The sequence below is a fragment of the Lynx canadensis genome, chromosome E3 (assembly GCF_007474595.2).
Source record: "Lynx canadensis isolate LIC74 chromosome E3, mLynCan4.pri.v2, whole genome shotgun sequence".
Lineage (NCBI taxonomy): Eukaryota > Metazoa > Chordata > Mammalia > Carnivora > Felidae > Lynx > Lynx canadensis.
Genome location: NC_044318.1, coordinates 24,478,997 through 24,493,364, shown reverse-complemented (window position 1 = coordinate 24,493,364; position 14,368 = coordinate 24,478,997). Strand labels below are relative to the sequence as shown.

Genomic DNA, 14,368 nt, shown 5'->3' with positions numbered 1-14,368 from the left:
GAGACAGATTAATTGCTTATTTCAAGAATACATGGAGCTAAAGAAGTGGGGAATGAGGGTGGGAAGGTTCCACGGGGCCCAGCTTGAGCTCCTGTCCTGGCTTGCCACTATCTGTACAATCCTGCGCAGGCTCATTTGATATGTGAAGGACAACATGCAACGGCTGAGGCTGTAGGTCCACTGCGGCCACAGGGTGATGACCTAGAACCTGCTGCAGCCAGAGACACCAGAGGCAGGGCTTCACCATGCAAGGCTTCCCCACTTCGCGCCCCCACCCCAGGGCAGTCAGAGACACAGCACCAGTGTGATGTGGAACATGTTTTTATGCAGGTAGAAAAAAAAGTGCTCAGAATAGTGAGGGAGCAGGGAGCAGGGATGTCTTGTCCTGTCCTCTGATTATTAGGAATTGCCCCATAAGGGGGCTCCCTCAAGGTTGGGGATAAAGTGAAGAGTTCACGCAGGGTGGCTCTACTTGTGAGACCCACTTTGGGGCAGTGTGGCTTTGAAACTGGCCAGATCTTTTCTGAATTGACCACAGAGAACTTAAGAGTACAGCACCTTGGGGGTGGGAGGGTCTCTCTAGCGGGTGGGGCCTCACAGGATGGGGTGGGGAGAGCCTCAAGCTCAAAGAGCAAGGCCTTTGGGTCAGGAGAGCACGTCTTTTGGGGAAGAGTGGGGGTCTCTGGGGCCTTGGTCTCCTGGGTGGGGGCATCAGGGGTGGGTGGAGAGCCCCACAAGCCATTAGCCGAAGAGCTTGATGAAGCAGGGCTGGCAGTAGGGCTTGCCTGCACGCTCTTGAAAGGAGCCCTTGGTGAGAGGGCGCAGGCAGAAGGTGCAGGTGAAGTGGTCTGGGTGGAAGCGGCGGCCCAGGGCTGACACACAGCGGCCGGTCACCGGGAGGCCACACGTAGCGCACAATGAACCACGCCGCGCGTGGAAGTGGTTCTCACACAGAGGGCGTCCCTCGTGCTCGAAAAAGCTGCCTCCCGAGAAGGGCGCGAAGCATTCCTGGGGGAGGGTGGCCGTGAAAGGATGGGTCAGCCAACAATCCCCTGACCAGATAACTCACTTTAGGAGCTTAATAACCCACTGTGACAACCCCACCCTCCACAGCCCCACCCCAGATGTGACACACCCTGTCTTGGGCCTAGGCTCCTAGTTGGGCTCCCCTTTTGGCCCAGCTCCCCATCCACCACTCCCCACCACCCCCCCCAACACCTCCCCCCCTAGGAGCCCACCCTGCAGACGAAACAGTCCGGGTGCCAGAGGGCGCTGAGCGCGGATATGTAGTTATCCAGAATGGGGCCTTGACAGCCCTGGCAGCGCGGGGCGAACAGCTGCAGGAAGTCCCGGCGACAGTAGGGGCGGCCCTCACGCTCATGAAAACCTAGAGGCAGGAGCAGGGCGGAAAGAAAAGGGTGCAGGCTGCACCCAAGACTTGCAAGATCTGAGACTGGAAGGCCAGATGAGGGGTGGTCAGATTGAGCAGCAGAGAGGGAGGGATGGGGTCTAGAGTGGGGGCCTAGTGGGAGGAGATAGGATGGGGACTCGCAAGTGGGAGAGGGTGGGGCCAGAAGACTTGGAAGGTCTTAGCAGGCTGGACCAAAGTGGGTTAGGCGGGATGTTGAGCAGACCGGTGGCTTTCAAGACTGGAGCCAAGCTCTCACCCTCATCTCCGAAGGGCTCCCCACAACTGACGCAGCAGAAATGCTCTGGGTGCCAATGGGTGCCCAAGGCAGTGACCATCTTCTGTGGGGCATGAACAAGGACACTCAGTATGGCCTTACATCCCTTCTTCCCTTCCTCTCCCACCCTGAACCTATGCAATTGGGTTTAAGTAGCAGTTTGAGGCACAAGAGACCTAACAAGGAACTTGGAAGTCAAAGAGAGTGGGTGGAGTCCAAAGGGCCTTGGACACGGCCAAGGGGCTTAGCATGGGTGGGCGGGGGGCTGTGATTTGAATGGGGCCCACCCCACAGGGACCCTGGGTGAGGTGGGGTTTGTGGGACAGGTGCAGCTCACATGTCGGATGGGTTGATTGCAGAGGCCACAACGTGGGGAGAAGCGCTCAAAGTAGCACTCAGGGCAGAAGGGGGCTCCATCCTTCTCGAAGAAGCTGCTGCCTCCCAGGGACATGGAACAGCCACCGCAAATGAAGTGCTCAGGGTGCCAAGTACGGCCCAGCGCAGTCACCACCTGTGAGTTGAGGGTGAGGCCTGGATCAGAGTGGTCCTTGAGCTGCCATGCACCCAATGAGCTAAGATTTACATGGCACATTTCAAGTTTTCTTTTCTTTTTTTTTTTTCTTTTTACCATTTGACTCCCTTCACTCATTTCTCTCCACTCACCCTAAGAGATTAGGATGAAGAACCTAATGTTCAAGTCAGTCTGTAAGTGACAGAGATTCAACCCAGGTCTTCCAGCACAGTACTTAGGACTGTGAAGCTCATGAAAATGTTGTAATTACTTTAAAAATCAGAAGAAAAAAATGAGCTGGAAGAAAATGATTTAATATATAATATTAAGAAATTCTTCTTCATACCAACGCAGTCATAAAACACAATTTTAATTTTTAATTTAATGGAGGGAGGGACCCATGAAGGTGAAAGTGACTAGGGCCCAAAAAAGTCACAATGCCACCCTGCTTTGCTAAGATTGAAAATTCTGGGATGGAAGCAGGGCACTAAATCTAGCAAGAGGATCTAGGTCAACCACTGGGCACAGCTGTTGTCAACAACATTTACTCAGTCAATTAGCCAAGAACCAGAGTTCACACACCGGATGCTGGTGGAACAGAAACATCTTTTGTGGATGACTGAGAAATGGTAGGTGGCTCCAATAAGACTTTTGTGAAGACTAAGAGATGGAGGTTTGTAAGAGAGCTAGAATAGTGCCTGCACAAAGTAGAACCACAATAAATGGTAACTGAGTTGGAATTCTCATTCTCATCCTACCACTTACGTGCAATGTGACTCGGAGCTTTAGTTTCCTCATCTGTAAAATATGAACAACGGTAATACCCACTTCCCAGAGTCATTTACTAAAAGAAAACAACACAAAATCTGGCTCTCAGGATGGGTCCATGGGGCTCTATCTCCCTACTCACAGTTCTCCACTTACCTGCCCAGCAATAGGTTTATTGCAGGAGCCACAGAGACCCTTGGTCTGGGTGGGAACACCACGGCGGCTGAGATCAGACTGCAGCAGTCCCAACATGGTGTCTAGGCTGCCCTTGCTAGTTGGCCCTGGTGAGGATGGGGAGCCCTCATTCACAGAGCTTGGCACTGGTGGCTGAGTTGACCCAGAGGTTGGAAGCTGCAGCAAGAAGGACATCAGAGTTGAGTCAACAAGGCAGAAGAAGTGGATGGTTCTAAAAGGGGTTGGGGAGCCACAAATCCACACTGGCCCACCTCCTACCTGACTCACGTGGTTCTGGACACGGAAGTCAGACAGTGAAGCCATCAGCCTATCCAATTCCAGGGTGGCCGAGGTTGCTGAAGGCTTTGGGAGAACAGGGGATGGGCTGGGAGGGCTGTGAAGAACACAACTTGTGTTAGCTCAGAGCCCCCCAGAATAATGAATGCTATCCTCCAGTAATTTAGGCATCTATCACCTCTCTCCCAGCTCTACCAGCCATGTCAAACTCACAGGCTGGGCCTTTTCTTGTCCTCAGATTGGTCCTCCTTCTGTTCCCCTGCAGTCTCCTTGCTAGATGGGAACTGAGACATTATTTCATCTGCAGAGAGGAGAGAAGGGCACTGGATATGGGGTCATACTCTATCCCCTTCCAGTTAAGACTTGTGTCCCGTTAGCTGCTACTCTGAAAGAGTATACCCCTCAGTCTTTTCCCTTCTCCACCGTGTCCCCATCCCATCAAGGCCTATCTCTGTGACCTGGTACCTGTGATGTTGAACTGGGTAGCATTAAGTTCCTGAAGCAATCGGTCTAGTTCACAGAGGCCTGTGCCCAAGACACCGCTGGAAGAGGAGAATGGAGGGGCCGCAGGAGCTGCAGGTTTTGGGGACCGAGGCTTGCACACCGTACTGGAAAACAGGGTGGAAGCCTGGGTTCAGGGGTGGGGAATCCAAGCCTCTTCACCTGAGTCTTAATTGGCTTCCACCTCCCGCAGTTCCCAGAACCCTCACCTGTACAGATGGTCCTTGTCCCCAGAAGCTCCTGAAGACTCCCCAGATCCTGTCTACAGAGAGAAAGATGCATGTGTGGGATGATAGATCTATACTTTGCCCCACTCAAGCTCAGATTCTCCTAGCCCTGGGCAAACTTGGCCCTAGTGTCACCCCAGTCCCCAACATTTGATCTCACCTGTGACTGGTGGCCATAGGGCAGGGGAGATGTGAAAGGCTCCGGAGACCTCTCTTTTGGAGCCCCTGACCTTGGCATGTGTGAGGTGGTGGTCTCCAGGTCAGACAGCAGGGCATCTGCAGGGGAGAGTCCGTCAGGATGAGAAGTTGAGAGGTTAAGGTTAGAGCAGAGACAGGGACTTAAGAGTTTAGAAGATAAGAGTTCCAAGTAGGCAGTAGTTGAGGACAGAAGCCAGTATTAAGAGCAGAAGTTAAGAATCAGATGGAAACACAGACCAGACCAAGGCAGAGAAGTAGAAGTGCAGCAGGGAATATTTATGACCAAAAACATCCCAAATGGCTCATCTTGGGAGTCATGCACAAAAACCACCTGATTCTTTTATTTTCTGCATCTTCCCTGATGCAGTCAAAATTGACGATTTACGCAAGCCAAATTTGGCTTCACCCCAAATTGCTCAGTTGGCTGTATGCCTGGCACCCAGTTTTCTGGTTGGATGCTCTTTCTGCCCAGTAATTCCTGCTCCCCTCCCCCACCTAAACAGACTCGCCCAGCTGTGGCACAACTCCAAGTACTGGGTCCCACCCTATGCTCCTCATTGGCAGGTCTCCTGGGACCTGCTTCCTGATTGGCTTATTTTCCATACAAGCCGGTTGCCCCTACTGAGCAGCACCCCCTACTGAAGGGTGCCTGAACCCCTTCTCTCCCATGGAGAGTACAGCCTTTCCAACAGACCAGGAGGAGGAGATGCCGGTCCTCCTTCTTCCTCCAAGACAACCCCCCACCCCCACCCATCCTCAGATCTAGATCCTTTGAATCCTTTCCTTTCCAGAACCTAGAAGTCCCTACTCCTTTATTCATCTCTGAGTACCACAGTGGAACCCTTAACCTCTTCCTGGCATCTTGGCACTCATCTGTTCTCTTTCTAGGCGGAAAGACCCGACCCCTACCATACTTAGGGTCCCTTAACTCTTTTCTTCTCCTAAACTCTGAGGCAGGCCCATTTTCTTCTCGAGAATTCGATTTCATATTCTCCCTTCCCATCTACTTTCCCAGGCCTGGACCCCAAGACCCCTTTAACCCTTCCCTTCCCAGAGCCCCTGAGCCCAGGCGCCCACTGGCAGGCGCTGCACCTCCCTGCCCATCCGTCAGCAGCCTGTGATGGAGGGAGCTGAGCGAGGGAAGAAGGGAGGGAGCTGAGCGAGGGAAGAAGGGAGGGAGCGGCCAGTCCGGGAAAGGCAGGAAGGGAGAGGCAGGAAGGGGGACGTGGTGTCGGAAAGGAGGCGCGGGCAAAGACCAGAATCAAGAAGACAGAAGGCAGGGATGGGGCGATTTGGGGAGTGCAAGGGGGCTCCAGGATGAGGAAGCGGGTCTAGATGGTGGTGAGGAGCTGGGGATAAGGGGACCCAAGCCCCACTCACCCAGGTCCTCCATGGCGGGGCACGGGCGCACCGCGCGGGGCGAGCAGGGCGGGGGCTGTGTCCGGTGGGGGCGGGGGGTGGGGGACGTCCGGGAGTTGGAGGCCCGGCCGTGACCATGTAAGGAAGCCGGGACCCGCTGGGATGGAGCTGGTGGGGGGCGGGGGGGGGGGGCGGGGGGGGGGGTTGGGTAGCGAGGGTGCAAAGAACGGGAGAACCCAGGATGGGGGCGTGTAAAGGAAGGAGGGCCGAGGCCCACCCAGGCCCAGCCCGCCTGTCTGCCGCGGAGGCAGCCACACCCCAGCCTTGGCCTCAGCTACAGGGAGCCCCAGGCTGCCTGAGCCAAAGTCAGAGAAGAGGCTCTCCCAGACCAAGCTGGAGATCCTCTGCTCAATGAGACTCTTAGACCAGACTGAGGCCCCCAAGCAGACATCCCCCACCAAGGCTAGCACCCTGAGTCCTTGATAGAGCCCCTGTCCACTCAGGCCATTCCAGAGAGACTTGCCCCAGACAGAATTGTTGGGTTGGGGGCAGAAGTGATCGTTCTAAGGATCAGTTAGACAGCAGGTTCAGGGACATTCCCTTAGAGACCCTGATAGCAATGACATGAACAGATCCCAAATGGCACATATACTAGACACAAATCTCTCAGAAATGGAGACGGATAGACACAACGAACTCTCCCATCCTCTAAGCCAGGACCTTCTCTCCAAAAATTGGAACCAAACATATAGACACAGGTAAACTGAACCCAGGCCCAAGCCCCATGCAGACTCAGGGAAAACACTTTCAGGCAACCAGACCATAGCCAGCCTTCAAGACAAAGCCTTTCCCCAACACTGAGGCGACCCTTGGGAAAGAGCCCTTTCCCAAGATACTGGTGAACACAGAGAAGACACAGACCCCATCCACAAAGGAACAAGGGGCCTTCCCTGGACTGAGACCCCCGGTAATCAAGGTGGAAGTGAACACTTAGAGCGGAGTTTGGACAGACACGACAGTGTTGCAGTCCCTGGACTGTGAGTCTCAACCCAGCAGCAAATTAAAACAACCTGGGAAGCTTTTTAAAAATACTGATGCCCAGAGCATCCTCCCCTCAGTCCAATTCAATGAGAAAGAGCCTAGGCATCAGTATTTTTAAAAAGCTCTCTGGGTAGTTCTAATGCACAGCCCAAGAACAGAGACCTGGACACTCACAGAAACACAGAGATAGCAAGTGTCAACCTTAGCTCCCCAGAAGCTAACTGGCAGCCAGTCCAGGCACCCTCCTTGAAGTCAGGCTGCCACCTGAGTGGTTTAGTGATCTGGGATCCTGGTGATATAGATCCTGCCTTGAGAGATCATACACAGCGCAACATAAGCTGAATACAACCTGGAGTTCTGGCCCTCTCTGAGCAAAACTAAGACAGGGCTTTGGGGACTCTAGGAACATAGAGGTCTTCCTTCAGGCTAATAGCAGAAGGACACTTCGTCCAAGAGATGAAGACAGACGCAGAGACTGAAGACCCAAGATGAGCAAAGGTCACTCGGGAAACGGTAATGCCAAGGCCTTGGACAATACATCCCCACACTCACATTTCCTCAGCCCAGCCCCTTCAAAAGACACTAACCAAAGTCTGTGTGTCTAGCTGGATACCTGAGCAATGAAGTTGCATAAGCAGAAAGCAGGCTTCTCCCAGTACTCTACTCTATCCCAGGACTCCAGGAACCACTGCATAATTACTTATTAAACTCCTACATGCCAAGGGTGGCCTGTGTTGAGACACATCAACTTGGACAAGACCCTGTTTGATGGGTGAAGGGAGTGGGGGGACTCCCACTGGAAAGTAAGCAGAGACACCACACAATAGGGGTATCCAATTCCAAAGTTTTTAATCTCAACTCTGGAAGGCTGGCCCAGGCCAGGTGCCTGGAGCCCTGGGCTGTTCTTCATCTGTGGGTCCCACACTCGGACCCTGGCGTCTTCAGACCATCATCCTGGGGTACAGTTCCATTCTCTCATCGGTCCTCAATGGTGACTTCTGCTCAGCTTCCTCTTATGCTGCTCTGAGGGAGTCCTCCTTCATAGCCAACTCATCCTTGGATCCCCTCCCAGGGGACATCAACAGTCTAAGCTGGAACCCTTGCCCCCGAATTCAACCCCCATTACCACAGCCAGTAAAGCCTCAGTCAGGGGCCCTGTCTCCTCGCCTGCTGCCTCCACAAGCCCCACTAAGGCCAAGGCCCGTTTCCGAGGGCACTGCCCTGGCCCCAGAGCCCAGCGGGCACAATGCGCAACCAGTCGGGGCCGGCCCAGGCGGAATACTTCACCCACTGACTCTGGGCCACCATGGGGTCCCAGGTGGATGTGGCTCACAGCCTCTTCCAGCTCCTCTTCCAGCCCAGGGAGCAAAAAACGGCCAGCAGCCTCCAGTGCCTCCTCAGCCTCTGAGCCCAGCAGGGGCTGGCCTGGTGGGGGAACAGGCCCCAGTGCAGCGCCACAGCCCCGGCAGCCATGCAAGTGATGCAGGATAGGCCAGGCTGCACTGGGTGACAGGCCTCGAAGTGGCACCAGGTCCATCTGGGCTTCGGCAAAGCTGCCAGCTAGCAGGGCCCGGAAGAAAGGGGAGGCAGTAGCTGAGGCAGCTCGCTGGGCAGGGAGCCGTAGGCCTGAGTCCAGTAGGAAATGCAGGTCAGGGGCTGGGATGGGGGCTGGGCCCAGCAGACGTTCATAAAGGCAAGGGGAGGGGGCATCTAGATCCAAAGGGATTGTAGGTGGGAGGGCTGGGCTCACAGTGGGAGACACCAGGCCTTGGAGGCAGGAAAGGGAGTCCGCAGCAAAGAAGAGGAAGAGTGGATGTGGAGCTGGCCGAGTTAGTGCTGAGAGGAGGAGCCGGAGGCCGCCCTGGTCCAGAAGTAGCCGGCGCCACAGAGAGGGCTTCCTTTGGGAAGAAAGGGAATCTTTCAGAAGGTGAAAAACGGTGGCATTAGGGAATAGCAACCTTGCTCCCCTGATCCCTGTGAGGTACCCACATCCCCCTCACCGACAGATGAAGGGCAGGGTCAGTGCACAGGCCACGCGGTCCTCAGGGCTTCCAGAGAGCAGCAGATGAGTGAGGGCGCCCACTCCAAAGGGTGATTCAGCCTGCACAGTCAGGTTCTGCAGCAGCATCTCACCTGCAGAGATGGGCAGAGCAAGTCAGGTTGGGAGTTGATGTCCCAACTCTGGGTCCTTCAAAGGAATGAGGCTAAAATCTCACGGCATGGAAGGGGGTAGGACTGCAGGCCCTAGAGGGAAAGGGTCCAGATGCTAGGAACTGAAGATCAAGGGCAAGAACAAAGTGTGATAGTCAGGGCATACATCTGGGTTCTAAAGGACTCAGAACCTGCAGTCAGGACACAGAAGACAGGGAAGTCCCTGGCAGTGTTGGGATTGGTGGGGGGCCTAGGAGGATATGGTGCCTGAGCCAGAGTTTTCTAACTCAGTGTGCCCAGTGGGAAGGCAATCAGGATAGTGCAGAACCAAGAGCATATTGGGTAATGAAATACAGACAAACATGATTCTAAGTTGTTAGGACCAAGCCTGGTGTTGGGGTACACAGGCCCCAAGACTTGGGCAGAGGATGGAGCGGAACTTTGCATGCTGGGAGTCCCTCCCTCTTCCCACCTGGTGACTGAGGTTGGAATGGTGGGCTGGGCAGGGCAGTGAGAAAGGTATGAACAGCAGAGTGAGGTTCTCAGTCCAGAACCAGAGGGGGATGGGGCCTCTTATGGGGGACACACCCAGCTCCCGGTGCTGGCGTCGAACTGGGCGGGCACGCAGTGTGGGCCAATCTTCCGGGGCAACACCTAACACAAGCCAGGCACGCAGCAGTGCAGCACCATAGCTGCGCACAAAGGCCTCGAGACAGGCAGGGTTGCAGGTAAGGCGTGCCAGGATGCGCAGTGCACGTGGGCTCGGTGGACCCGGTGAGCCCGTCACATAGGCCAGCAGGCCACATAGGGCTGGGCTGGTCACCAATGCCCCACTTGGGTCGGGAGCCTGGGAGAAGCGCGACAGCAGCAGCAGCGCTGGCCCCTCACGGCCCCAAGGCTCCTCAGAGGTGGCGGCAGGGCTGCGGCCAGGTGTGCGCAGTGTGCGAGGCGTCCGCAGTGAAGTTGGGCCCAGGGTGGGGCTGGTTGGCTCAGCTGGCTCTGGCGGCGGTGGAGGTGGGGGACATCGCTCAGGGGACCAGTCAGGAGAGATGTCTCCCGGGCCTGCGGCGTAGCCTTCAGAGATCAGCCATGACCTGTAGAGGGGAAAATGGGGAGACTGAACCCAGAACCACAACAAAGGAGCAGAGCCAAAGAGCTGTCATGTAAAACTAAGTGACTGAAGCCAGGGAGAGGAAATGAGGCCAGGGGGGATAGGAGAGAAAGGGAAATGGGGAAAAATACCCCAACTCAGTCAGCAATTACTGATACCTATTATGTACGAAGTCCAGTATTAGGTACCGGGCATGAACAGTAAGAAAACTAAAGTCCCCATCCTACCAGAGTTTATATTCTATTAAGGGGTGAACAGACAACAAAGTAAAAATGGTCCAGTGAACCTGTCTGGGTCCCAAAGTTCAGAGGTGCTGGCGTAGAGCCAAGGCCAAAGATGGACTCAGGAAAAAGAATGTTTTTTTTTTTTTCAACGTTTATTTATTTTTGGGACAGAGAGAGACAGAGCATGAACGGGGGAGGGTCAGAGAGAGAGGGAGACACAGAATCGGAAATAGGCTCCAGGCTCCGAGCTGTCAGCCCAGAGCCCGACGCGGGGCTCGAACTCACTGACCGCGAGATCGTGACCTGGCTGAAGTCGGACGCTTAACCGACTGCGCCACCCAGGCGCCCCAGGAAAAAGAATGTTTAATGATGACTAGAAAGTGGTCATGTCTGGGGAGAATGAGGAATCAGGAATCAGAGTCAACAAGAGTTGACTGAGATAGAATGGGGTAGTGAAGACAGCCAGAGTCCTCAACCCACAGCAATCAGGTGGGGATTCACCTTAGGCTTCGGAAGCTTCCAGCTTCTGCCCGCTCAGGGGTCCGCTCCTCAGGAAAGTCCCAGGAAGCAGCTTCTCTTCCCTCTTCTTCCTCATCACCAGCATCACCACACAGCTGCCCAGCCAAGAGAGGTACAAGTCCCAGAGCCTGTAGCCGGCCCAGGGCTCCAGTATCATACAGGAAGCCCACGAGGGCAGCCACGACACGAAGGTGCCAGGCACTGGCACGAGGGTCCCGTAGCAGGCCCATCAACAGCTCCAAACCACCAGCATCCCGCAGCCGGGCCCGGTTGATGGCCTCCCGGCACAGCAGGCACACGGCTCGTACCAGGGGCTGCTGAGAGGCTGGGCCAGCCCCATTAGGTCCCCTGCGCCGCCGGAGTTCACCCAGTAGTACTTCCACACCACCAGCATTGCCCAATGCAGGCCGCACAAGGCCCTGGGCACACAGGTTGGCAAGGATCAAGATAGTTGCCTCCCGTACTGCCTTTTTGGGGTGGGAGGCCAAACTGACCAGTGGGCCTAATCCTCCACCCAGACTTAGCTGCTCAGCACAGGCCCGGGAGCAGCCTCGACTCAGCTCTAAGAGGGCACGGACTAGGGCCAAGGTCAGTGCAGGGTCTGGGGCAGCGGCCAGAAGCTCAGCCAGAGGGCGTACTGCTCCCTGCTGTGCCAGGGCCAGGCGGTGCTGGGGTGAGTCGGCCAGGTTGCGGAGGGCACGCACCACACTCTGCAGGCACTGGGAGTCCTGGCAGGCTGTCAGGCTCTCAACCAGCAAGGGAACAGCACCTGGAGAGGGAAAAGGAGTACAAAGAGTGAGCAAGGAGATACCTACGCTCCTTCTCCCACGCCAAGCCCTAGCTAACTCCACACTAATAGCTTTCTCACCAGCAGAATGGATGTCCCCACAGCTCTCAGGTTCCATGGCTAAATTCCCCAGAGCACGGGCTGTTCTGTTCTGGATGCTGTCTGTCTTCACACACTGAAGAATAGTCACTGCAAGATAATTTGGTCTCTTGAGGGTCCTGCCCCTTCTTGTCTCTCTCATTAATGACTTTAAGAATGTGGCCTGAGAGGGTCAGGGAAGGCCTCCAGAAGAGGCTGACACTTACTGGATCTGAAAGGTTAAACAGGTAGGTATTTGTTAGAAAGATAGTGGATGGGGGTGCTACAGGGCATTTCAAGTTTGGAAGCAGCCTTTGCAAAGGCCCAGAAGTGAGATCCAATGTCTGTGCTATGCCCTCATGAAGGGCCTCAAATGCCAGCCCAAGGGATCAGGCAGGACTTGAATATGAGGGCACTGGGAACCACAAAGGGTTTTAAGAATAGAAGTGAAGTGATACAATCTGGTAGCCATGGGGAAAATGGATTATAGGGAAAAAGAGTAAGACAGGGAGAGAGGCAAGGAGACTCTTGTTAAGGTGAGAAAGGCAGTGGCTTAAAGCAAGTCAGCTACTACCACAGCCCAGCACATGGGCACCAGTCTCTGGGCACATGAAAGAAGAAGGAATAAATGTGGACGGACATAGGAGTTATTTAAAATGCAGAAAAGGGGCGCCTGGGTGGCTCAGTCGGTTAAGCGTCTGACCTTGGCTCAGGTCATGATCTCACAGTTCATGGGTTCGAGCCCTGCGTCGGGCTCTGTGCTGACAGCTCAGAGCCTGGAGCCTGCTTCAGATTCTGTGTCTCCCTCTCTCTCTGCTCTCTCCCCACTCATACTCTGTGTCTCAAAAATAGATAAATGTTAAAAAAAAATTTTTAATACAGAATAGTGATTGAATGATGAGAGTTATATGCTAATAACAAGATCTATAATTTATTGAGGACTTATTAATGTGGCAGGCCTCTTGTCAAACACGTTATGGTCCAGATGCATTTTATACAATTTAAAAATATGTTAAATTTTCGTTTTGTACAAAAAAAATTAAGATTTCATCAAAACTGGCATAATTTCAGGGGCGCCTGGGTGGCTCAGTCGGTTGGGTGTCTGACTTCAGCTCAGGTCATGATCTCACGGTCCATGGGTTCAAGCCCTGTGTCAGGTTCTGTGCTGACAGCTCAGAGCCTGGAACTTGCTTTGGATTCTGTGTCTCCCTCTCTCTGCTCCTCCCCCACTCATGCTCTGTCTCTCTCTCTCTCTCTCTGTCAAAAATAAATAAACATTAAAAAAAAAAGCTGGCATAATTTCATAACCGGTAGGCACTCTGTAAACTGTGTTCACATTGCCACAAGGTGGCGCCAACTTAGCTGGTAAACAAACGCTTGCGATCTTTTGTTAGTATTTGTTCTTATTGTGCTGGTTTTTAATACCTGAAAGTACCCGGTCTTAGAATATCTGCGTTCAATGTTTGTACTCGGCTTCTCACTACTTCAATTTTGTAAGGTAGCTATTATTATTCAATTTTACAACAAGGAATTCTAGCCTCGGTTCTCTCGGTCTAGCTCACTGCAGAAAACCACAACTTCTGACCTAAAGTTCACCAAATGGGAGCTCTGCACAGGGCCACTCAGTAGGCATGTAGTGTCTGCTATAAACCTCATAAATGGAGGGTAAGAATTACCCAAACGTCACCAAATAATCCTTTGGTCTCCAGTAGCTCGGATTCGAGGGATGTGCCCAACAACCAACACGCAGGTAATGGCTGTAATTATCTGATCTGGTCAGGATTGGGTATCATCTATAAGGAAGGCTTGAAGGTTTGAGGTGGGGGGGGGGGGAGGTTACACGGTCTAAAGGCGTGTTCTTCCAGGATACAACACAAAGAACTCAAGACTCCGCCCAAGCCCAGAGAAGGAAGGATTTGTGAGTGGAATCCTTCTAGGAAATGAGGGCGGAGCACTTACCCAAAGAGAGAATGCCTCCGAGCCTGCGCACTTCAGCCCGGCACGCCCCTTCCGTACAGCAGTTGGCTAGGATGCTGAGAGCCAAGTCCAGGGTCTTGCGCAGGCGCGCTGGCGGCGAGGGCGACGACGACGACGCAGAGGAGGGGGCAGGGCCCGACGAGGGGGCGGGGCCATCATAAATCGCTGACTCGACCGACGAGGGGGCGGAGCCTGAGCCAGCCTGGGACGGGGCGGGACCCGCTGCCGCCGCTCGCCGCAGCAGCGCGAGAAGGGGGCGGAGCCCGCCGCGCGCCCGGAAGCGCTCGATTCCCCCTGCTGCCTTGACGTGGCGTGTGCGGAGGGCTAAGAGCGCACGGCCCAAGGGTGTCTCGTTGGTAGCTGTGTCCTTTCCCCCACCTAGACCCTCCCCGGCCGCCGCTGTGAGCTGCGCGAGGCAGAACGAGAGCGAGTCCGTGAGAGTCGGTTTCGCAGCCGCCATCTTGGCTCAGGCCTAAGGCTCCGCCCCCCGCCTCGCCGTCCGTCCAAGGGAGCGGAACTGGAGGAGGGGCGTGGCCACGCACCTCCTCTCTGACGCTTTTTAAGTAGCGCCGCCGCAGTTATTTTGCAAGTTGGAAGTTGTAGTTCTCGATCCCGGCCCTCTGGACAGTCGCTGAAGGCACGTAGAGTAATGGTTATCTAATCGTGCGAACCCAAGAATCGTGTGCGGTGCATGTTGGGATATGTAGTCCGCGCCTTGCTTAGCACGCTTAGGTTATAGGACCGAGAGGAAACTCTCAGG

General features: G+C 54.5%; 2 protein-coding genes across 7 annotated transcripts; both read right to left on the bottom strand.

Moving 5' to 3' along the window:
• Window positions 1-305: 305 nt before the first annotated feature.
• Window positions 306-5,814, bottom strand: TGFB1I1 (transforming growth factor beta 1 induced transcript 1). Of its 6 annotated transcripts, none has more exons than XM_030301254.1 (11): window positions 5,742-5,814; window positions 4,324-4,439; window positions 4,146-4,198; window positions 3,901-4,043; window positions 3,649-3,736; window positions 3,418-3,532; window positions 3,121-3,315; window positions 2,023-2,196; window positions 1,668-1,749; window positions 1,239-1,387; window positions 306-1,008 (listed from the first exon to the last, which is right to left on the bottom strand). In XM_030301254.1, exons 1-11 carry the CDS (start codon window positions 5,752-5,754, stop codon window positions 742-744), a joined length of 1,395 nt encoding a protein of 464 aa, XP_030157114.1. In that variant the 5' UTR covers window positions 5,755-5,814; the 3' UTR covers window positions 306-741. The 6 variants fall into 6 exon arrangements, with proteins under 6 accessions (XP_030157114.1, XP_030157115.1, XP_030157116.1 ...); XM_030301255.1 differs by having other exon boundaries at window positions 3,427-3,532; XM_030301256.1 differs by lacking the exon at window positions 5,742-5,814 and adding an exon at window positions 5,454-5,472.
• A 1,774-nt stretch (window positions 5,815-7,588) lies between these two features.
• Window positions 7,589-14,090, bottom strand: ARMC5 (armadillo repeat containing 5). Its single transcript, XM_030301295.1, has 6 exons — window positions 13,591-14,090; window positions 11,635-11,742; window positions 10,749-11,535; window positions 9,501-10,006; window positions 8,762-8,894; window positions 7,589-8,659 (listed from the first exon to the last, which is right to left on the bottom strand). The coding sequence occupies exons 1-6, from the start codon at window positions 14,066-14,068 to the stop codon at window positions 7,840-7,842; spliced, it is 2,832 nt and encodes a 943-aa protein (XP_030157155.1). The 5' UTR covers window positions 14,069-14,090; the 3' UTR covers window positions 7,589-7,839.
• Between the last annotated feature and the right edge of the window lie 278 nt (window positions 14,091-14,368).

Bases quoted from the DNA above. Each gene is read 5' to 3' on its own strand.
- TGFB1I1 (XM_030301250.1), bottom strand. From the start codon at position 5,364: ATGGGAAGGGAGAATATGAAATCGAATTCTCGAGAAGAAAATGGGCCT. The intron at 3,737-3,900 runs GTACCAGGTCAC...TCCTCTCTGCAG, and splicing joins TACCCAGTTCAACATCACAG to ATGAAATAATGTCTCAGTTC. The intron at 3,533-3,648 runs GTGAGTTTGACA...TGTTCTTCACAG, and splicing joins GACAAGAAAAGGCCCAGCCT to CCCTCCCAGCCCATCCCCTG.
- ARMC5 (XM_030301295.1), bottom strand. From the start codon at position 14,068: ATGGCGGCTGCGAAACCGACTCTCACGGACTCGCTCTCGTTCTGCCTC. The intron at 10,007-10,748 runs GTGAATCCCCAC...TCCCCTCTACAG, and splicing joins GGAAGCTTCCGAAGCCTAAG to GTCATGGCTGATCTCTGAAG. The intron at 8,660-8,761 runs GTGAGGGGGATG...TTCTTCCCAAAG, and splicing joins ACCCTGCCCTTCATCTGTCG to GAAGCCCTCTCTGTGGCGCC.